Consider the following 23,764-nt stretch of genomic DNA (forward strand, 5'->3'; position numbering starts at 1 on the left):
AGCTACAGTGCTTTTTTTCTAAAAAGAAACGTTTAGGGGTACTCTCATTTTCCTACTCATATTGAAGTACTGCCCCTCAATGAGGCCAAACTTAGAGTCACAAAATGTTTAAGGGTATGTGTACCCCCAGAAAAAAGCACTGCCTATATGTGTCTACTTAGAAGTGAGCCCAATTAAGTTCACTGGTGCTTACTCCCAGGTAAGTGGGCATAGGATTGCAGCCTCAATCTCCTTATTAAAAAAAGGTTGCACATTCATTCTACTCACGGAACCCTACCTAGAAACCCGTTTTATTTTGCTTCCTTTTCTATTAGAAATCAATGTTAGCTGCTTTCCACATGGCATTTCAATCTAATGCCAGTATTTCTACATATGGCTGCAGCCATTCAGTTGGCTCTGAATAGAATGTTGAGCTTTCCTGACTTCCCCAAAGTTCCAGGAACAGTCATTTAAAGGCAATTTCCCTTATGAGAATACAGGAGACTTGAGTTTTCCCTCTAATATCTGGTAATTCAAATATATACATAGGTAGAGCAGTTGAGATGCAAGCAGACACACAGGTGCTACTAGTCTTAATACTCTCAGTCCTCAAAAAGCAACAGCAAGCCCCAAGGTGGCATTTTGCTAGCCAGCTCTAGTAACTTAAAATAGTTATTTGATAAAATACAAACTCCTTCTCTCCTACCTTATGAAAACCTAAATATATTCCAGCTCATTCCCACGCCGTCAAGTGGGTGTGACCCTAGCTCTACTTGACTGCTGATTCAATGAGCAGTCATGGTTAGTGGCCCAGCCGTGCCAAAGCTTTGATTAGCAAAACAGTATGATGCAAAGTGGTACCATTTACTTCAGTACATGGAAACAGTGACACACTTATGGTTCATTTCTTAAGCCCAGGATTTATGACAACACCTACCTCATCTTTGCCATGGAAGAGCCATTCACTCCCATTGCTGAGTCTGCAAAGTACAAAAATCATTATATAATACACTTTAAAAAAAAAAAGTTACCTGGCTCTAAGGGTGACTTTAAAAGGGTGACTCTAAGAGTTTGCTCTTCTTGTCAGGAGGTCCACACAGAGAGTTCGAAGGGACTTCAAAAAGTAATCTAGTGTAACCTGAAAATCCACTGCTATAGCATCCTTGATAGGTGGCTATCTAGCTTCTGCTTAAAGACATTTAATGAAGGAGAGTCCACACCTTCTAAGATAGTCCATGCCATTGTTTCAACTTGTACTGTCTGGAAGTTTCTTCCTAAGGTTTAGTCAAAAATTCCTTTAATGAATCATTGGTTCAGATCCTATTTCACTGGAGTTAACAGGGGAGGGGGGGATCTACTCCATCCTTTATGCGACAGCTCCTCAAATATCTGAAGATGGCTACCTTTTCACCTCTCAATCATCTCTTCTCCAGGCTAAACTCCTTTAACCTTTCTACAGAGATGGCCCCTCAACATCTTTGTCACCCTTCTCTGAATACAGTGAGAAATGCAAATATGTGCTACTGCATGCTTTAAGAACCAAATCATTACGGAGTTGGAGGATACCAAAACATCACCTCGTTTAACTCCCTTGCCCTGCCTCACAATCCTGTACAGTATGTGCAACTTGTGAAGAGCAAACACAGTGCATACAAACTGCTCAACGAACTAATTCTGCCCTGGGCTTGTTTGGGAGCCCAGGTTATAAAGGTCATCATAAGCAAACAAACAGTTTGCGGTGACTCTGGCAAATAAGTGTTTTAATTAATGTACCAAAGTGCACTAAAAAGATCTGAGGCAACAAGAGAAGCACGCAATGAATAAAAGGGGAAAATGCTGGTGTCTGGAGGGATTTCTTGTGTAACAGGCTGAGATGGATTAACTAAAGAGCATCTCAGTAACTCAAGCTGGGAAAGCTGCAGGAAAGGGGATTCAAAATTATCAAGGGGCTGGAGGGACTCCCCTAGAAGGAAAGGTTACAACATTTGGGGTCTTGGACGTAGCCGGAAGGGGGGCAGCTGCCCCACCTTAGATCAAGTAAAACAATAGAAATACTTAACTAACTGACCAGTCACGTCAGTTCTGCCCCGCCAACAAAAATCCTAGCTACGCCCATGTTTGAGGTGGCGTATAAAAGACAAAGAGAAGTGTGTCTTGTGTCCCCCCCCCCCATTTCCCTAGAAACCCAGGATCACTCAGGGAAACTGGATGGTGGTAGATATAGGACAGACAAAAGGAAGCACTTCTTCACACAATGCATAGTTAAACTATGGAACTCACAGCTACAAGAGCTGTTGGTGGCTATCAACCTAATTTTGGATGTGAATTAGACAACTGCACAGGGAATAAGGCACACTGGCTGTATGCTGCCTCTGGGATCAGAGGCAGGGATTAGCTATTGTGCTCATGCCTTGTTTGTGGGCTCCCCATAGGCATCTTGGTTGCATTGTGGGAAACAGGATGTTGGGCTGGATGGGCCTGTGGTTTGATGCAACAAAGAGTTCTCTTATGTGTTCATCACTTTGGACTGAGTAAACATTTTCCAGAAATCATGACCTTAAAATATGCGTTCCACTCTTGAGTCACACCTTGAAAGGCACCATTTCCCCAGATAACCTCTTGGTTGTTCAGACGGAAGATTGCCTATACCCAGAAAGCTTATCTTGCTAAAGGATCTACAGCAATCTTATGGCCAGAGACTGTCTGCCTTAGAGTTTGACCCAAACTGGCTCACACTGGAACAAAGTTTTGGAAAGCTGTTGGGGGCCTTACCTCAACTTGAAGACGTGTTTTTTCTTCTTGTAACCAGCAGCTACTTCACAGAAGGCATTCTTCAGCCGGAAAGGCTCCTCTCCGTGGTAAGGCACACCCAAAGCCAAACTTTTGGCATCCTTAAAGAAGGTCAGCTCACTGTTTCTGAGCACACAGTATAACGTATTCCAGGACCTGCCAAGAAGAAACACGGCTTACAATAGGGGACACAAACTCTTCTGATGCTGCATGCCACAATCCGAAACACAGCCCATTAAACACAACAGGACTCACTTCTGGGTAAACTTTCATAGGATTGTGTTGCATGACTCCCCCCGCCCCCCGCCATCAGACTCAAAAGATTTGTTCATTCCTAGCTCATTTTCTAGAATCAGAAAAACAGGGTTTGATTTTGATCTCCTAAATAGAATTTGCTATTAGTATCTTTGGTAAAACTAGTTTTTTAAAATAACAGATTTAACTTTTTGCGTCGGAAGAACATTATTATTATTGTATTCCCCAGGAGGGGCAAAAGCTATACCTGAATATATTTTTTTAAAAAATGATTTTTTAGTAGTAGGCAAAACAAAAGATTTTTCAGAGAAAGAAAAGCAAAAGAGACTTATTCCTAAAAGGATCTTCGTTCAGGAGTGTCTATTAAGAGAACAAAATGAAACAGAACATGCCAAGACCAGCTGGGCGTTTCTGTGTCTAATAAAAATATCCTAGAGAGAAGATTGTGAGTTTGGCCATCTTTTTTGATCACTGTAAGTGGTCAGAGAATTTAACAAAATAAACTCTATGGTGCTTAAAATGAATGACTAGGAGTTTTTCTTGAAAGCCTAAAATCCAGTGTTTGGTATGCAATGGTTTCAGCGTTTGAGGAAGGTGATAACCTCCAGAGCATATCCCAACTATCCTCCACAGCATATCCCAACTATGAGACAGCGGCACAACCAGCCAATAAGTGTCAGATTCCACCTGTTTGGGCTAAAATAGTTCAAGATACTTGTAAGGACTTACAGCAGGGGTCAGCAGCCTGCGGCCGTGGGCCACAAGAGGCCCACGGGGTCGTTTAAATGGCTCATGAGCCGTCCCCAAACCGAGCCGCCTGCTCGGCGAGTCCCCGCGCTCTACGCTAAACCAGCGCAGTGCAGAGCGGGGACTCACTTCCATGGCACCAGAAATTGTGTCTGCGCATGCTCAGATGCCAAAAATTGCGTCTGCGCAGACGTGATCCGGCCCACAGAGCAATCTCCGCGGGAGCGAACTGGCCCAGATGAGGTAAACCTTGCCGACCCCTGACTTACAGGCACTGTGGACCATACCTTGTTCTTGAATTTAAGGATATTGCCTTTTTGAGCTGAGCTCACTGGGCTCCTGAAGTGCTGTACTCCTGCATCTGGATGCCACAAATGCTACAGTCATGCTAAGAAAAGTCTCACAACAACCACACTCGCTTCGGCCCCAATCTCCTCTCGAGCACAAAGGCTTTGCCAGCTTTGTGCTTTTCACCTCTCCTGTCCATAAAGCCCAACGTACCAAGAACCTTTCACGCATGCAGGGGCGACAATGCTGGTGCCACCACCTATATAATCTTCATCATTTGCCTCGATCTGTTGTGAACTCATAGGATTTGACTTCATTTCATTTGTCCTGCAGTGGAGACCTACCTGCCTGTGGCCCCCAGTAATAGCAACTCTGTAAAGCAGCCTTTGCCAGTGTGGTACCCTCCAGAAATTTTGCACCACAATTCCCATCAGCCTAGCCAATGGTCATGGATCATGGGAGTTGTAGTTCCAAACAACCAGAAGGCCCCGGGTAGGCAATGGCTGCTGTGTATGTTAATTAGGGAAGCTGTTGCCAATTCTTCATACAAGAGACCAGCCCAGAAGCCATGCAAAGATTCAACTGTACCTGTTGGAAGCCCTCTTGTTAGGTGCCTCTATATCGTGCTTCCGTCCTAGGTAGCCCTCAAGTTGTACGCTGTGAGATCTATCCAGCTGTGCAGGAAGGGTGGCTGTCTCATCGATCTCGCTCACAGGGGTCTGGACCACTTTGAACAGGGATTCCTTTGTGGAAGTTTCCTCACCAACCACTCTGATCTCCATCTCAGGCAATTTTTCCTCGGGCAGCTCTTCCGAAACCAATTCGTGATGTGGTTTCTCATTTTCTTGCATCTGCACGAGAGGGACAACTTGTTTAACCAAAAACAGAACCATTCAAGATGGTGTGTGTGTGTTTTTCTGACTTTTGCTCCATTCCATGGAAGGAAGTGAGAATCCTTCTTCACATTATGTAGACCGAGGCAGTTGACTGTAGTGAGCAAATGCTGTACCATGCCACTTCAGAGGGCAGAAGGGAAGCTTATATAGGAATGCCCACCACTCCACAGGGTCCCCTGGCACAGCAGTGGGGATTGCTTTGTATAGCCCTCTCCCTTACTACATGCAGGGAGCTTTTTCAGAGGGGAAGGAACCAAAATATAACCCCTCACTTGCAATATTCTACCACACTTATCATCGCAAGGCTTTTACTCAAATTATGTTTGTAAAAAAGAGATGCCACTGCAACCAAGTTCCTGCCTGTACTATTTGGGTACATGGAGAAGCCTGTCTGTCTGTCTGTGTGTGTGTGTGTGTGTGTGTGTGTGTGTGTGTGTGTGTAGGGGGGTGGCAGCCAACACCACCAATACTATATTATTCCTTTATTTTTAAAACCTACACCTAAAATCTGATTGTAGATGCAGTGATCTCAGTGGATAACCTGAACACTGGGCTTTAAATAGCAACAGTAAAGTCACAGAGAATCAGTAGTTTGAAACTCACCCATCCCATCCCATCTCTCCCCCCCCCCCTCTTTCCCAGTCCATGTCTGAGTGCTTCACCCAGGAAAATCCACTCTTTGACACTGAATAGATGCAAATGGCAATTTGGGTTTCAGCGGATTGCTGTTTGCTCCAATTCAGTGGGTTTCGCAGGGAAAGCATGGGGCAAAAAACAAAGAGTTCAGATCTAGATCTGGAAAGCTTGAACCTGTGCCTACAAATGCAAAGCAAAGGTAAGTGTGGATGAGCTCTAAAATCCTGCTGGCGCATCCTAAAGCAGCCTTTTCCAACCTCGTGCCCTCCAGATGTTTTGGAACACAAATCCTATCAGCCTGAGCCAGCTGGACCGTGCTGCCTGGGGCTAATGGGAGCCCTAGTCCAAAACAGACTGTCTCGCCAGAGTGGGGCATGCTCTAGTTATCTCTCGCTTGGACTATTGCAATGCGCTCTTGTTTTAGTTATCTCTACTGCACTGCGCTCTATGTGGAGCTACCTTTGAAGGTGACCCAGAAACTACAACTATTCCAGAATGTGGCAGCTACACTGGTGACTGGGAACAGCCGCCGAGACCACATAACATCGGTCTTGAAAAACATACACCGGCTCCCAGTACGTTTCTGAGCACAATTCAAAGTGTTGATGCTGACCTTTAAAGCCCTAAATGGCCTCGGTCCAGCATACCTGAAGAAGCGTCTCCACCCCCATCATTCTGCCCGGACACTGAGGTCCAGCTTCAAGGGCCTTCTGGAGGTTCCCTCACTGTGAGAAGCCAAGTTACAGGGAACCAGGCAGAGGGCCTTCTTGGTAGTGGCACCCACCCTGTGGAACACCCTCCCACCAGATGTCAAAGAGAAAAACAACTACCAGACTTTTAGAAGACATCTGAAGGCAACCCTGTTTAGGGAATCTTTTAATGATTAATAGACTATTGTATTTTAATATTCTGTTGGAAGCCACCCAGCCAGATGGGCAGGGTAATAATAATAATAAGAAGAAGAAGAAGAAGAAGAAGGTACGAGGTTGGGTAAAGCTAAGTGGCTAAGTGGGAATCCCTAATGAAAAGGATGAATGGGCACAACTCAAACATTAATCCTGCAGAAACCAGTGGGCTCAGCTCTCCAATAATATATATATATATATATATATATATATATATATATATATATATATACCCAGTCCATCTGGCTGTTTCCCCAGCCACTCTGGGATCCTATTGTCCAGTTTTTCAGGACCAAGCTACATGCTTGGGGAAATGATATAGTGCAGCCTCCCTGGTATCATACATCAGGGCACATGTTTAAGTATTTTCCTGACATACAAAATCTCTGGTGCATGTCTAGCTAACCAGCATGCCAGACAGGTTTAGATCCTGTCTTCCTAACACAATAGCACTCTTTGTGTAAGCAGTGTTTTTGCCACAAGGGAGCACTCCATTGTGGAATTTCCACACCAGTATTGTAGTGCCTTACAGACTGTGTCATGTGATTTTTCTGAATGTGTAGATTGCCATTTACTTGCAAGGCCCCTCATTCCAGATGCACAAGGATGCTTTGGTTTGCAATGGTCCACACAACTGATGATCTTGGCTTGGAACCATCATAGGCTGTACAGTGACTGGAGTTGGTTTTAGATGTTCCACAAGATGTAGTGGTGGCCAACTTGGATAACCTTAAGAGGACTGGATATATTCCTAGAGGATCAGGCTATCGATGGCCATGTTCTACTTTCTCTGTCAGAGGCAGTGTGTCTCTTGAATACCACTTGCTGGACATCACAAGTGGGGAGGTCCTGCGTGTGGGCTTCCCAAAAGCATCTGGGTGGCCACTGTGAGAGCATCCAGATGGACCTTTGACCTGATTCAACAGGCTCCTCTTATGTTCTTACAATTCCAAGCTGCCTAAATGGATCAGCTGCTACAGGGCAAGAGGGACAGAGAAGTGCTTTGCGTTGGTAGGAGCATATAAAGCCAGCACCATTAGGCACTTCTTGAGGCTTATATTTGCATCTCATAATGCCTCCAATTCAGTGGGTCAAAGGAAGCAAAAGGAACCGAGGTCAATAGTCCACAGCACAGCTAAGAAGAGAGAGCATATTGTAATGTCTCTGTTAGGCATGTGCAATCCCATAGAAGATCAAAAGCCGGCAGGGAATGCAGAGATAAGCACCCTGCCCGAAGTCACTTTAGAAACAAGTTGATGGCAAATCTGCTCAGCCTGGTACTGCCTAGAAGTGATAATTCCATGGAGGACATTGTAGACCTACATTACAATGTTAAGGTCCAACCAAATATTACAGGGGACAGGTAGATGTTGCTGGCCCATCTCATTCCTGCCTCATCTTCCTGGTAATATTTGGTAAAGAACATATGGGATGATGCCATTGTGTTCTTCTGCATATCCCTGCTCTCTACAAGTGAAAGTCTAAGTAAGGGCAGGGAAATACTGACATCACTTTTCTTTTAACAAACATTACCGGGAGTTGTATGTTGGCAGGGGGATGTCCTTGACATCCAGGTATTCTCTGCAATATATAGTTGGACACCTAAAGTGGCTTCAGTTGTCATCCCAGCTCTCCACTGAACTGAGGTTTTGTTGGGGGGGGCAGTGGGTAGGGATCTCTTAATAGCTAATTCTCAGCAGCAACCACAATTCTCAGGATTCTTTGGGGGGAAGCCATGACCGTTAAACTGATATAATACTGCTGCAAAGGTGTAGCACAGATATGCAATATGAGTCTCAGCGTCGTTCCTGTCCAACACACTTCCAGCACCACACAAGTCACCAACATAGCTGCAATGTTGAAAGCCTGAATAGAGGATGTTGGAAAGGGTCCTTGGTCACATCCAAGGACCAATTTATTGTTTCATTCCTGTGGAAACTGCAGCTGTCGGTTTCACACTTGCGCGAAACTATTTATCACGAATCTATGGTGGACGTAATCTGAGCTCATGAAGGCAACCTGTAAGCTGGTTTGTAATATTTGACTGCAATATTGCTCCCAGTTTTACATAAAATTTAAACCAGGTGAGACAGAGTTCTTATGGTCAGCTGGAAAGCTAACCAGAGAGTGATTATTCAGTTTGCTAGTGCTTGGAGGGGCATGGTTCAGCCATGGCCAGGAATGGGCCCACACAGCTTCACATAGTGTGCCAGGTGCAGTCCCTTCCAGAAAAGGGGGGATCTGGCCACTACCACACATACTTTGGGCCACTCTAAAGTGAGGCTGCCTTCGAAAACTGTTCAGTAACTATAGCTGGCTCAGAATATCAGGCAATTACTAGAGGTCTTTTATTTGGAGCATTTGACTGTATTGCTTTTTGCACTGGCCTGCGGCGTGTGTCCAAACCCAATTAATCCCTGGCTATAACCTCTAAAGCCACATATAGTTTAGGTCTGGGAAATCTGAAGGGCTATCTGCTCCCCACTCATGATTCTGCCCTCCTTTTAAGATCCTCTGGGATGCTCTGCTGTTCACCCTACTATCATTTGAGGTTGCTTGATGAATAACTTCGTGGTTGTGCTGCCCAGGCTCACAGACTCCCTTCCCAGCCTTCAGAAAGATAATTAAAACTCTTTTGGTTAAGATTTGCTTTTGTTACCACAGAATAGGTTTATGATGCTGCTGTTGTTTGCAAGTATATAAGCCCCATTGAGGCCTAGTGGACTTACCTTTGAATAACTGGTAGAAGAACTTCCTTATCAACTGAATTTCCTTTGTGTTTGCAACATTGAGAGCTGCAAGTGCATTGTGTGATTGTGGGTCTAAGTGCAGAATGTAACCATAGAACCACAAAGCTGGAACGAACCCCAGGGTAAGCAATGGCACTAAACCCGAGACTCAGGAGCCAACACCATGCTTAGGTGCCAGGAAAATATTGAAAGCTCTACCTTATGGGTGCCTAAGTTCCATTAACTTCAATAGAACATTGCCAGGTGTGGCCAGGAGTGCAGCCTAAGACATCTGTACTTGGACCACACAGTGTAACTACCCCCTGCATGCATCCAACATTCAACCAGCTGTGCAGAGTAGTGCAGGTCAGCCTTCGCCAACTTGGTGCCCACTGGCTGGGGTTGATGGGAGTTGTAGTCCAAAACATCTGGCTGGTACCAGGTTGGCCAAAGACTCTTTAGGTTATACTGGCTAATTCTGCATTGGCATCACACATTGAATGTAAAGCACACCAGTAGATCTGTGCTTGCGCCAGGTCAGAGAAATTACTGGGCCTGATGCCAAAGGTAGGATTCTATTCTTCTTGTCTTCCTACCAATGCTGACTTCTAATGGAGCAGTGCTAAGGCCAGAACTTATTTTGTTGAGATCTTCAATAACTCCATGGTATACTTTTCAAAATGTCAAAAGCTTGCCTGCTGGGGGGGGGGAGTATTTTCCTCACCATTTGTTGTGTGAATAAATTTTGTGATAAAAGAACACAGGTGCCTATTTCACCACGTAAGCATGCTGTAGGAAACCCCTGCTAATCAAGGCTTCCTGCCATGATCACAACAACAGTGAAAGCTGCTTTGTCATAACATGGCAAGTTATAGGAATGAGACACGCCTTTCATCAGTTGTGACCTGGCCTTTATGGCTGTGGTGGAGACCCTGTGGTCCTTCAGATGCTGTAGCCCAGCAACATTTGGATGGCCACAGAACTCCTAACCCAGCTTTAGGGGGAGGCTAAAAAGTGCTTCAGGGACAAATAAATAGGCTACCTGAGGCAACTTCATGTATGACTTCTGAGGAATCTTTTTAGCAAAGCGCTTCTTGCTTCTACAGTTTTGAATGTAATCCCCCCCAAAACTTGCGCAACTCTTATTGATTTGAGGCACATGGCAAAATACACCTAGACGCCACAGCTCAACAACTGAGTCTCTGGAAGAGGGGGTGTTAAAAATCTAAATTAGTGGAATAAATAATTCATCCAAAGGTAGCCCCTAGCAAAGTGTTCCTCAGTCTTAATCGTCCCTGCCCCAATCTTAGGTCCGGTGCCTTGTCCTTTCGTGCTGGCATCTGCTGGCTGGCTGCGATTCCCGAGTGCAGTTATTTTTCAGTGCTGTGACAGAAACACCTGAAAAATCTAAACCGTTTGACTATAAAAACTACAGCTGTGCTTCCTTTTCCTGGTACCCTCTGCCCTCCTTATCTCATTGCAACAGGCCTTCTTGGTGCATCACAGTGAACATGACAAAGTATGGAACAAGCTGTCCCAATGCCTGCAGGAATCCATAGAAACTCAACTTTGTGAACAGCTCCACAAAGACTTGTTTTCTCAAAAGCACTCTTTTGCAGGGCACCTTATCCTGACACTTGGCCTTTGCTACTGTGACAGGGATCAGCTATTCCTCAGAGAGCAGCAAAGCTCCAAGACCTTAAATATCTGCAGAGAGTGGATGGTTACAATAAACCGGTCCCAGAAGAAAACTGATATTACAGAACAGTCAGTCCCTAGGGGACTTAAGAAAAATGGCTTCTGAATTGCCTGCGGAACAAAATGCTTACAAGTGAGGGTTTGTTGCAAGCGTGTGTACTGAGAAAACAGCGGCTTCAAGTGGCTGCCTTCTTTTGTGATTAGCCACACCTTACTTTGCAGTGTGTAGTGTGCATACCCAATTGCCACAAATGTCAAGGCCAGTAATTGTCACCAAGTTAGTAGAAAAGGCTGGATGGAAGCAGATATGAGAGAAAAGCAGCAACAGCAGCGGAGATTCCCTTCTCTTTTTTTGGCAGGATGGCCTCCTTCAAAACACTGCTCCAGGCCTCCAGGATTTATCCTTAACAGCGAACCTGCGAGGGATTGCTCCAAGGTCCCATTCTATTGCCAGGCTTACATGTGACCAATCATTCATCCGGTCGTGCAAAATGGCTTGACCACTGGAGAGGCTGTTTCAGACAGGCACTTACTGCAGAGGTGGAGCCTTGGCATCAGCTGATCTGAACAAAAGTTCAGAGAAGACGTCAGTGCTGCTTGGCACCCCACTCCCAAGTATGGCCCAAAGCCTGCGGGCAAGAATGGAAGGAGGCTCATGTATTCTGGGAAGAAAGAGGCAAGTATGCATGGGAAAAAGCACAAGAGGGGTGGCAGGCACAGATTGAGCCAGGGAGTAATAATAATAATAATAATTACTCCCAGGGAGTACTTTGGATGACTTGTCCATTAAAGGCACATTGAAAGTCTGTCTTCAGATATTAAGCGGGCGGCAAGAGGACACAAAGAAAATTTTCAAGATATTGTAAGCAAGCTGCTTAAGGGTGGGGGGGAAAGAGCAGTAAGACTAAGAAGAAGGGGGAAAGTGAAAGAAGGCTGAGAGAAACAATGGCACAGAGAAGCACAAAGGCTTACAGAAAGCAACAAAAGTGTTGGCAGAGTTGTGGATATTTTGCTGGACAGCACGGGGATGAGTAAGAGCAGTGGAAAAAAGTTGGCAGCAAGAAGGGCCTGGCTGCAGATTATCTGATGAGCTGCGTGTCTTGCACTGTTAATGAGGAAGCACCTATCAATCATCATGTAGGAGGAAAGACCTGATTAGTGTATGTGGCGAAGACCGATCCTCTCGGAATGATGGCTTGTGCCTCCCAGTGTAAATACTTGTGGAGTTTTTAGATGTTCAGATACACAACTGCCTTGGATAAATACAAAATGAAAATGGATGTGGATGCACACATGTGGGTGAGTATGCAGGACTGAGATTACTGTGCCTTAATACTGTGTCTTCACACTCCAACAAATGAGCCTTTTTAGAACAAAATAGAACATTTATTGGCTGCATTGTGCTTCTGTTGCTTAGGGAAACTTTAACTGCATGTTTTGGGCTTATTTTGTGATGCCACAGTGCCTCCGAATCACGTCAAGAGGTACATGTGGAAGGAGAGCTACTACCACATCTATCTGCAGTAACAAACCTCCATTTACAAAAGGGATGGGGAACCTGTGGACCTCTAGATGTCGCTGGCCAATGAGTCAGTTTGATAGGAGATGTGGTTTGGCAACATCTGAGGGCCATACGTTCTTCAGACCTGATTTACAGCAAAAGTGAAAAGCAACCACAGAACTGCTTTTTGTTGGCATGTTATGCTGAGGTGCATTGCCACAGGTCTTCCTTTGTACCTGTGTGTCAGGGGGCACCCTGCGTCATAAAGTAAGCCCAACTTAAAAAAAAAAAAGAATTAAGAGTTTCCATGAGTTTGGGTACCTCTGGTATAGCAGGGATTGTCCTAAGAATTCATTTTGATGTTTCTGGAAGCACCTGTAAGATTAATAGTATCACAGCTACATAGGAAGAAATCTTTTAGGTACGGTTCTTTTTTAGGTCATGATCACAGCACCTTCATCATCGTCCATTTGTTGCCCATGATCTTCCATTTTACAAGCACAAAAAGCAACCCACTTTTCCAGGAAGGGCAAGGTCACTCTATAAATTGCTAACAAAGACAGCAATGCAGACATGAATCCCATCTTGTGATTTCTCTTCACTAACTATAGGTTGTATTTTATGCATTTCTGTAGGCTCAATCACTCCACTCTTCTTCTCACCAGGCCACTGCATTGCACCACGTGAAAATGTATTGACTTATGCATCAATACACCTGACACATTCTTCCTTTGCAAGAGAATGAAACTTGGATCGTAAGACAATAGAGCAACCTGGGATGTGGGCCTGAGTAGCCCATGCTGGAATTTTGCTCATCACTTTCTTTTCACCATGAGTACAACAAGGCCTATCTTCATTCCTTAAAAGGGCAGAGTGGAATAAAGAAGAAAGCAAATGCTTATTAAAAACAACGTACAAAAAATATGTTGTTAGAGAGGCCAAGTTGGATACAAAGCTCCCAGACAGATCAGATCTTCTTTTCGAAAGGGTTTCCCAAATGCCTGAAAAATAATATATATATAGAATAACCCTCTCTTCTGGGTACAGTTGGGTTTCGAATAAACATTTGACTCCTTGATCCAGACAGCATTCGGAGCTGTGGGTAGGGAACAGGAAAGACTCCACAGGAACAGCAGGGAGATCAGGTGATGAGTATCTTTGAAACATTCGTTCATTTGATGCGGCTGGACTAATTAAAATCACTTGGAAGCCAGGAGCTTCTTTGGCTTTATAAAGAGATCAGGATCAGGCCTGTAAAGAGGAAAGTGCCTCAGGAATCACTCCAGAGAAGGTGGGTCACTAATTAAGCTAAGAGTGTTTCTACTCTTCTCTCCACCTGGCTTCACACTTTTTCTACAAGAACTATCAGATATTGTGCCTCCATCTAGATCTCTAAACCCAACATTATTCTGCACAAATGCCTTACTCTACACCACCATTAAATGACCAGAAGTCTTATATTCTTTTCCATCTAGTCACACTACTTACGATACCCTGGGCTTAAGGTTTCTGACACAGAAACTATTCCAAAAAGCACACTGCTAGGCTTGTGTGCTGTTGCCAGGATCCTAACTGAGAAATGTGTGTAGCTAACAGTCTAATCGTGTACGGTCAAAACTGTGCACCTTGCTATAAGCATTAGACACCGTCAGATACAGTAGCTCCTTCAATGAGAATACAGCAGCTCTCCAGTTCAAAACATATATGCAAGTCTGTCTATGAAAGATCTGTTACAGCAAAAATATAATTTAGGGGGAACCGTAGAGCAGCCTTTCCCAACCTTGGGTTCCCAGATGCTGCTGGACTCCAACTAAGTATCAGCTCTGCCCAGCATGGCCAGTGAACAGGGATGATGGGAGCTGCAGTCCAGCAACATCTCAAGAGCACCAGGTTGAGAAAGTACATATTAAAATAGTAACATTAATCTATATTTAACAGATCCATTTTGCAGCTATACATATTGGCTCCAAATTTCCTGGTGTTTACTATATTTATCAAAGAAGAAGACTGTGAAGAGCACTGCAAGTTAAAGTTCTAAATAACTGAACATAAGAGAATTCTTTTTCTCTTTCTTTTGCCAGAAAAATACATTTTGTGTATTTTAACAAAGATGCAACAAAACTGGATAACTGAATTAAGCTGTGGAGGTTTCCAGGAAGGAGGAACTAAAACTGATAACTGACCAGTGATGAGTCTTCTGCATCAGGAGAAATGGCATCTTCTAAACTTAACTCCTCCTTCTTCTCCCTCTCTTCTTCAGGCCTACAGTAAACACAGAAGAACATAATCCAGTATATAAAATGGAAACAACATGGAGCAGAATAACTCATCCTCCCTGTGCTATTGCTTGAGCAGAGATGTCCACTAATAGTGGAGGAGGGACCTTCCAGAACAGATTGGGGAGGGAGGAGCTGCAGGAAATTAGCAAAAATTGCCTACCCTCTTCCATTAGTGCATGCCTCCTGCTGGATCAAAAGCCCCTTTGCCTGTGCAACATCAGCAATTAGATACAGCCTACTGCTGAAGTTTGTTTGTGTGTGTTTTTAAAGAAGAAAAAAACTATATATATAGTGTCTATACAAAGAAAACCATATAATTGCAGCGGTGAAGGGTGTGGAGCTGACGTTTCCAGTTGTGTAAATAATGTGCATGCAAAACCCAGAACTCAACCCCATACAACCAAACTCAGTATGGAACAGCAACAAAGACACTAGGAATCTCAGCCCTAGGTTAAGTAGTTTTCACAACCACAAGAGGGCAGCATCTCAGTCCTTTTTTTTCTTTCCAACTCAAAAAAGATCAACTCTACACTCACGAGATAGCTGTTGCCTCTGCCAAAACACCAGACTCAAAAAATAGTCTCAGGTTGCACTCCAGCATAGGACAGAAATGTTAATCCTAATGGTGGAATTACACCCCTGGGACATCAATTGATACTGTTCATATTGAGAGAACCATCTTCTTCAGAGTTATGAGAGGAGTTTCGCTTATTGTGACCCAAAGATGTGGATAAGGCAGTGTTGAAGAGGTCCAGCAAGCTACATGATCTCTGGATCAGTGTCTGGAGGCAGTAATGGACTGGATGAGAGCCAACAAACTGAAACTGAATCCTAAAAAAATGGAGACGCTGTTGGTGGGTGGTTCTTGTGTCTGGGAATTGAGGATTTGGCCTGTTCTTGATGGAGTTCTGCTGACACTCAGGGAAGTAACAGCCCAAAGGGCAACTTACATACATGTAACTTACCCCATCTCAGTCTCAGGCTCTGTCTCAAAGTCAAACTCCAGGTCTGTGGTCCTAGCCACTTTGTGCTGCGAAAGGTCTTCTGGAATCGTTCTATTCCTTAGTAATTCAAGCTGAAAAAGAATATTTTTGGGGGGATATTAAAGAACACACAGGGTGGGGGTTTTTTGTATAGGCAGATGTGAAAGAGGCCACTCCCCATTCCCTGTTGCACCTGTGACCTCATTTTCATCTACCCCATCCCTTCAGGGGTCAGTTTTGCCTTTCCTACACCTACGCATTTCCCCCATATTGCACTTCACTGTGCTATTTGCCTTTTATGTTGCCAGATCACTGCTCTAGGGTCTAGCACTGGTTTAACTGAGAAAGGTATTAGAAGGCATTAGGGTGCTATAACAGGCATTGAAAGCAATGCTTCGGCCAATATTTGTTTACTGACAAATATACGTATATTCATCTACAAATTATTATTATTTTTCAGCCCAATACTCTCTACAGGATTATTCAAGAAAGCGTTTTTGAAAAGCTTCACATTAAAATAAAATGAAACACAAATTAGGCTTTCTAATGTCGTACCTCAATTTTTGAGCAACTCGGAAGCCAAGCATTTTGGAACCCAAACACCAAAAACTAATTGCTTCCGTTTTCGAATGCACCTCAGAAGTCAAACGGCTTCCGCTGCATTCCCCCCCCCCCCTTTTGACTTTGCCAACCGCCCTTTGCGCCTCGGTTGTTGAACGTTTTGGAAGTCAAACAGTCTTCCGGAACGGATTACGTTTGACAACCGAGGTACCACTGTAGTAATAAGAAGCAACAACAGTTGGATCCCCGTATTCCAAACCAGCTTGGTTAGTAGGTTTCCATTATTGTTAACCCTACAAAGTGCTGGCAGGCTCTTCCTTCTGTGGGCTACTTACTGTGGTCAGACGCTCCAAGGCAGCAAAACGTTCTTCCCACGTAGCTGTGGATTTCTCAAAGGCTTCGTGCCTTTTCAGTAGCTTCTCCACAGCATCCACGGTTTGCCCATAATCACCGCTGGAGAGATAGGGCTCCTGGGCAATGAGCCACGCCTCGGCCACTGAGGCATCCCTGGAAAACTGGCACACCTCAAGCACTGGTGCGTGAAGAGGAGAAGGGAAACCAGAGAGAGGGTCATGATTCAGCATGTAGGATGCACACACCCTGATGGCTGGGCCTTGCCCTCCATGGAAAAGTGCCCCCTTGGGTGGGAAAGCCTCATTCCAGTCAGCCCACCTAGGAAACACCCTGTGGGATACTTACACAAGCGAAGCCAGTCCCAGCGCCTGTCCCACCTCTCCACCATCTCCCTCCTCTTCTCTGCCAGCTGCATCAGTTTTTCTTTTATCTAAAAGAAAAGGGAGGAAAGTTTTCTCTCTCCCTCCCTGCCACAGGTTTCATGGCAGTTAGGTTAAGTGCACAGAGTTTCCTGCTCTAATTATGTATAATGCTTACACGAATCCCGCTTTTCTTTCTTACAAGAAAAAACCCTAAGACAGCGCACGCACACAACAATGATGACATGGGCAGATGCTCAAAGCTAAGCACACCTAAGTGCCTTAGATTTCCCTCTGTGCTGGGTTGTGGACAGAAGGCACGGAATACCTATTAGATATTCACATAATATAAATGAAGTGTGGGGATTTTTCATTCTGTAGTTTCTTGGGACAATTAAAACTACTGCGCATGAGCAAAAAACACAGGCAAAATAGGGAGCAGCTCAGGCCCATGTTTTATGCCATGGCAGCAGACCCCGTCTTTAAATGAGAGTTTGCTCCATGTATGTGGTAGGCACTGAACTGTCCTACCTATTCATGCTTTTTGCACCCTCCACAGATCCTCTTCCCCCTCTTGGAGCAATGCACATATCCCACCCCCACTGTGAGGTTGCAGGCATGCACTGTGCAATGGAGAACTCCCTTCCACTTTCCCCATCCGCTGACGGGCAGGAGAAAGAAGTGCTTTGCCAGCCTGTGCTCATCCCTTTCCAAAGTGCCAAGCGTAGGGCTGGCAATGCCCCGTGTGCTATGGTTCCCAACTGGCTCTCAGGTGCTTGGGAAACTCACATAAGGGATTTCAACAGGTAGAGGGGACAAACTACCGGTCACTCATATGATGACATAATGAATGTCAGGCAGGCCGTCCCGCTCATCTGTCACAGATGTTCATGAGAATTCCCCAGAGTGAAAAAGGCTCCCCTTCCCCTAAATAGAATTCTGAATGGGTTGCTGAAAATGTCAGAGGGGGAGAGGGGCTGCTCTGTCACAAATGCCACCTGGACTAAGGGATGAAGCACCTTGGTTCCAGAAAGCCAGTGCCTCCATCTACACCCGCAGGAACCTAAGGTGGGGAGCAGCCATGCTTAATGCAGTCTTGCATATATATTAGTCATCTGTCACAACAAAGCTTGTGCTGGGAAGCCCTCACCTCATCTGCAGCATGGTGCCTGCGCTGCAGCAGGGCTTTGCCAAGATCAAAGCAAGTGGTGAAGCTTTTCTGCCTGGTGTCTATCTCGGACTTTATGCCCTGGTGGTGTTTCATCAGAAGCTCCACAGACGAAACATCCCTTTAAACGGGGGAAATAATGGAAGAACAAACAAGCAGCAGAACGTTACTAACACCCAAGCGATCCTCAGCGGCGCTGAAAAGCCCAAGGACTTTTTCTCAAGTTGTAGGAGATCTCCTGAAAACCAGTCTCAAAGGCATGCAAAGCCTGAATCAGCAAATGTGATGTGCAACTGGCTTCCAGCCAGGCTGCTTCCCAGAATGTTACAGCTCACAGGGCTGATTTAAAAAAAAAAACGGGGGGGGGGGGGGAGATTATGAACTTGGTAAGCAGCTCTTGAGGGTTGCATCAGCATGCGAGGAACTGCAAATGGTTTCTCTAGCATCTGGGTGGGAAAAGAAAAAAGGGGGTGGGGGTGGGAGTCCATTCCCATTCCATCTTGTTACCTGGGCTTCTCCTGTGTTTCAATCTGCCGGATCACACTCTCCATCCAAGATATGAGGTCCCGGACCATGCTGAAGAAGCGGAACTTCTCTGCCGTGTCAACCAGCTGAGCCCGCCTCCCCTCACAGGCAGTCAGCAGGGCCTTCCAGGCCTTCACCACCTCCTGCTCTTGCTTCTGAATAGCCACGGCCCTTTCCCCAGCATAGGCTGCCTGCAGGCGTACCGCCACCTCCTGGAAATGCTGAACCTGCCAGAGAAGAGGGAACTTTGCATTGCAACCCAAGAATGTACACTTCACACCTAAGACCAGAGTCCCTTCCAGGAAACCTGTTTAATGGGCATTCAGCTTGATCTGTCTGTGGGGAGATTAGACAATGTTGCATCGTTACCCAACACTTCCCTTACTGCAAAAAGTCTCGGCTTTGGGGAAAATTTGTTTCGGAGGTCCACATCAAGCGTCTGTTGTGCAGCCTGAATTTGTTAGACGCCTGTTCAAAAGTACCGGTAGTATGGAAGTACGCTGGCCATGCAGGTCTCTCCCAGACATGGTTTCCTAATTTTAAAATGGAAGCATGAAGGACCAGTTTCATAGGGAAACGAAGACATTGAGAATCTGGTTTGGGCTCCATAGCGCAATAAATCAAGAATGCCAGTTAAGCCAGAAGAGACTGTTTTCCTTATGTTCCATAAGGATGCTAACTTCAATCAGATCTGGAAAACGCCACATAGACCTGTTCAATTTCCCTTTAGCCAAGACACACAGATGACAGAAAAATGTGGAAGGTCAAGGCCGAGCATCCCTGGAGTGCTCAAACACATATATTTCTGATCTATACCAGGGATTATACCAATACAGTTCCCCATGTCGTCCAGGAGCGAGCTATAGACTTGTAAGGTATGTGGTTACCTGCTGTCCCAACAAGTGGATGTCTCGCTCAAAGGCTGTGTGCATCCTGTGGAAAGACTCTGCTGTGTTGACGTCCCGGCCCAACTCCTCCGGCAGCTCCTTGTGCTTCTCCTCAATGAGAACCAGGATCTCACCACCATCATAGAAGAACTTGTGCAGTTCATAGGAGGCAGCCAGCAGCTGTATCCTGGTATCAATCAACTCTAACAAGTCAGCCCAGCTCTCATTCAGACTGTCCTTCAACTCCGCAATCGTGGCAGCTTCCGGGTGGCCAGCATCAATCAGCTGCTCAATTATGAGATTGACACCGTCCACCCGCTCCTGCCCGATGTTTCCTGTTTCCCGGGTGAAGTCACGGAACTTATCTCGCAGTAGCTAGCCAAGAAACAAACCAGAGAGAACATGAGCATTCTAAGAGGTCTAATCTCATTCAACAATGGATGCAATGTCACTTTCTGTAGATCCAGAGCCCATGTTCAGTCCCAAATTACAACATGAGACTTACTTGAAAACACACACACACACAGAGAGAGAGAGAGAATCTGCCAATTTTCTCCTTTTTCTCTCTAGGATAACCATATGCAAAGGAGGGTAGGGCTCTTTTATTTTGCATAGTGATGTAAAAGAGTGTTGTTGTTTTCAGTTGCAGGCTGTCACCCAAAATTGAAAAAGCCTACCAACATATGAAAGCTTATGCCATAAGACATTTGTTAGCCTTTAAGGTACCACAATGTTCTTTCTTGTTTTTTCTGCAGCACACTAATGTGGCTGATTTTCTGAAAACAGCTTACAACAGCCACTCTTGTCATAACACAAGCTCTCTTCAGACACTAGCCAAGTGCAGGTATGTTGGAGTGACAGCATCATGCGCTCCAGCCTGTCCCTGACTAGACATAGCAACATGGTCTGAAGGGGGCTCCTAAGCAAGTTTGCTTGAGCGTGCTTACAAGTCCCCCCTGTGGCTGGGAAACCTGAATGATCCGAAGGACAGGGAGGCTGGTAAGCATGTTCAAGGGAACACATTTGCGAGCCCAATCGTGACCTTGCTGCTGAATGTGGTAAAGTCAGGAGTAGAGGTGGCAAGGTTGTCGGACACAGCGCCATGTCTCCAACACACTTTTACTTTCCTAATATTTGAAGAAAACTATAGTGATTTCTGCACTCCAAGCTGCATGTCTTTTGTTATAAAAAAAAAGATAGTGCCTAAACATGTAAATACAAAAAGATATATTAAACACAGGATAATTTTAACAGGTAAAAGAGAAAAAATAAAAAAATGTGAATATGTAAATATATATGTACTCAAGAGGACAAAATAAGAAAATTAAATTATCCTTTAAATTACTAAATAGTTTGCAACAGCATATGTGGTTACTTATTTTCTTGTGGCTTATTGCACCAGCACATGGCAAGATTATTCCACTTAAAAAACAATTACTTGTTTGTTTGTGCCTTTACGCCAACTTATAACATTAGTTAACTTTGCCATGTGGGCTGATTCCCATACCCTAACAAGCCACCCTTCCAGCATAAGAATAAATTATAACTTCCCATTGTAAACGTGCAGTGGTTAAACCCTGCATACATCGGGGGTTCCCTGTATGTTAAATGCAATTGAATTTTAACACACCCTGTACCACCTAGCAGCAAGGTTTCATCTGGCCACCACATGACCGTGTGCAGTCAAATAACACCACTCACCACCCATTGTCCTCATTCACATGGTACTTATACCCCTAAAGTGGAACTGGCATCTCAAGAGAGATGGGGGACTAAGACACCTGGCCACAATGGGCTGCCTAATGCACATTCTGACAGTGCTTGCTCACAGTGACATGGTCGAGGTCTTGGCCCATCTCTGGGGATGATGCCACTACATCTCTCTCTGCGATCCACTGCTCCAGATCATCAACTTCTCGCTTCAGCTTGAAGAAGTGGCACATGTGCTCCAGCTTACGCCTGCGCTCCTCAGACTGGTCTTTCAAGCCTGCATACTGCTTGTCTACTTGCCCTTGCAGCCGGATTATCTCCTCCCTGAAAAACACCAAAGGAGGACATGCCTGAGCCATATCGCCTGCCAAAGGAAGAAAGACACAATCCAGCAGATATGCAGTGGGCTGCGTTTCCGGAGAGCCAAATGACAAGATATGGGATCTATGATGGGTCAGTTGATACCACGCTCCACAGAACTTTAAAAAAATCTCCTCGCTGTTCTTTTCCAAAGCTTTGAGAGACTGGGAAACAGCAGCCAGACATACTTACCCTTCCGGGTGTCCAGCAGAGAGCAGCTTCTGAGCCCAGCTAGCCAGCTGCTTGATGTTTTTCCCATACTCTTCTATGGACCGCTGCTGGCGAAGGAGTCTCTTCAGCATCACAATGCCGCTCTCTTCATCCTAGGAAAAGAAAACCCCTCCAGTTACTGATGGCATCTTATCCTGCCCCAGAGTGGAGTCAACCCAGGAGTAGCGCATCCCATTTCACGACCTGGGGATGTGGCAGCGGCTTCTGGCAATATTAGCACCTTTACCTTTGGCTTCTCATCAGTCCCCATATAGAGCTCCTGCTCACTTATCCAGGCCTCTGCTTCACCAGCATCCAAGTAATATCGCTGAGCCTCACTTGCTTCTTCCAGGCGCTGCAACCTCTTTGACGTTTCCTCTTGCAAAGTGCTCCAGGAATCCCTCAGCTGCTTCAGGCGCTCTTCAGTATCCCGGAAGTCTCCATTCCCCTCCGCTCCAGCCAGCATGGCCTCCCCTCTGAAAAGGACGTCCTCAATGCGTGGGGCATGGCCAGCAATTTCTTTCTGCAGCGTCTAGCAAGGGACAGGGGCACTTTTAAGGAGGTTTGGATAAGATCAAAAACCTATTTGAAGTGAGCTCTTCCCATTTACTGAGTAGTCATTAATAGAGGCTAATGACAACAACGTCTAACATGATGGCAATATTCAGGTCTTGCAGGCTGCTGCAAAGGGAAGCACTTTGGCATCTACCTGCATCCCCACCCACCCTCAGGGAACTCCTTCGGCTCAGGGCTTGTACACACAAAAGTTTAGTGTGGGCTAGGGTCTGCCTGTGTCCCCATTTATGCAGCATCGTCGACACAACATCACTCTCAAATCAAGGCTTGGCAAGGGGGTGAGGCATCTGGCAGAGAGTGGTGAGTAGGCAAAGCTGGAGAGCTCCTGGTACATGCATATTTGAGAAATCCTCCCACTCCATTTACTAACAGCTATTATACAGACACTACTGAACGTTTGGATGTTTGCAGCCACAGCCAAAATCCACCCAGCCAGCCTATGTGTTCATTCCAAAATGCAATTAAATTAAATTGGTGGCGGGGGGCGGGGGGGACGGACAAAACTCAGAGGTGGTGGACAGACTCACCTGCATTTTCTTCGTAAGCATCTGTACTGACAGGAGGTTTGTGCCATGGTCAGTGGACTGAGCAAGGGGCAATCGCTCTTGTACCCAAAGCTGGAATACAGAAGAATGACTAAAGTGCAGGTACAGAAAAGTCAGGCTATATATGTGTATACAAGTGGGGTGGGTGGGGGATGAAGTAACACTTGTATCTTGGATGCCGAACACCCTGGAACTCGGACGTTTTGGCTCCTGAAGGCCGCAACCCGGAAGTGATGGTTCTGGTTTGTGAACTTCCTTCTGGAACCTGAATGTCCAATGGGGCTTTCACAGCTTCTGATTGGCTGCAGGACCTTCCTGCAAGTTGAATGGACTTCCAGAACGGATTCCATTCGACTTTCAAGGTACAACTGTATTACTCTGTTTATCTAACACAGATTGCCTATGTGTCTCATGGGGACCAGTTGTACTGTAACAGAGCCCCCTGCCCTCTAAATTAAAGTAATAAGGTTGACTAGAAGTCCTTCCTAATGGCACATTCAGATGATAGCTCACCAGTTCATCTTCCAGATCCCGGTCCAATTGGTATCGAGCCTTGGTTGTCTCCAGCTCCTTCCTCCTCTTATCCAATGGCTGCAGAAGATCCTGGAACCTTTTCTCAATGATCTCATGCTTGCCATCTGCTTCATGCAGATCTCCTCTGGTTGAAGGGGCGTGAGACAGCAAGTCTTCCATCTCTTTCTTCCTCACACTTACTTGCTCATCTAGTCGCTGAAATTAGAAAGCCTCTATTAACTCAGTCATCTTGTCAAAATTTATATTTTTGGGCCATAGGCTTTGCGCTTGGTGACATATTTACAAATTT

The 23,764-nt window shown here is 45.4% G+C and overlaps 1 protein-coding gene across 30 annotated transcripts in view; it reads right to left on the reverse strand.

Moving 5' to 3' along the window:
- Nucleotides 1–23,764, reverse strand: part of SPTB (spectrin beta, erythrocytic) — a 92,541-nt gene that overhangs the window by 5,050 nt on the left and 63,727 nt on the right. For 12 of the 30 annotated variants that reach the window (XR_014511859.1, XM_083442600.1, XM_083442615.1 and 9 more), the window contains 15 exons: nt 23,455–23,670; nt 22,924–23,013; nt 22,068–22,352; nt 21,803–21,933; nt 21,370–21,574; nt 19,541–19,915; nt 18,636–18,880; nt 18,111–18,249; nt 16,947–17,031; nt 16,583–16,779; nt 15,669–15,778; nt 14,608–14,686; nt 4,648–4,910; nt 2,752–2,925; nt 917–959 (listed from right to left, as the gene is read on the reverse strand). Coding sequence is in view for 29 of the 30 variants with exons in the window: in XM_083442600.1 (XP_083298726.1) it covers nt 917–959; nt 2,752–2,925; nt 4,648–4,910; nt 14,608–14,686; nt 15,669–15,778; nt 16,583–16,779; nt 16,947–17,031; nt 18,111–18,249; nt 18,636–18,880; nt 19,541–19,915; nt 21,370–21,574; nt 21,803–21,933; nt 22,068–22,352; nt 22,924–23,013; nt 23,455–23,670 (2,637 nt within the window). In the remaining variant the exon portion in view is untranslated. Of the gene's footprint in view, nt 1–916; nt 960–2,751; nt 2,926–4,647; nt 4,911–12,287; nt 13,676–14,607; nt 14,687–15,668; nt 15,779–16,582; nt 16,780–16,946; nt 17,032–18,110; nt 18,250–18,635; nt 18,881–19,540; nt 19,916–21,369; nt 21,575–21,802; nt 21,934–22,067; nt 22,353–22,923; nt 23,014–23,454; nt 23,671–23,764 lie in introns of those variants that run through there. The other 18 variants (XM_083442612.1, XM_083442602.1, XM_083442604.1 and 15 more) reach the window with 2 other exon arrangements.

The sequence above is a fragment of the Podarcis tiliguerta genome, assembly GCF_965153285.1.
Source record: "Podarcis tiliguerta genome assembly, chromosome: 1".
In the NCBI taxonomy this organism is placed as follows: Eukaryota; Metazoa; Chordata; class Lepidosauria; order Squamata; family Lacertidae; genus Podarcis; species Podarcis tiliguerta.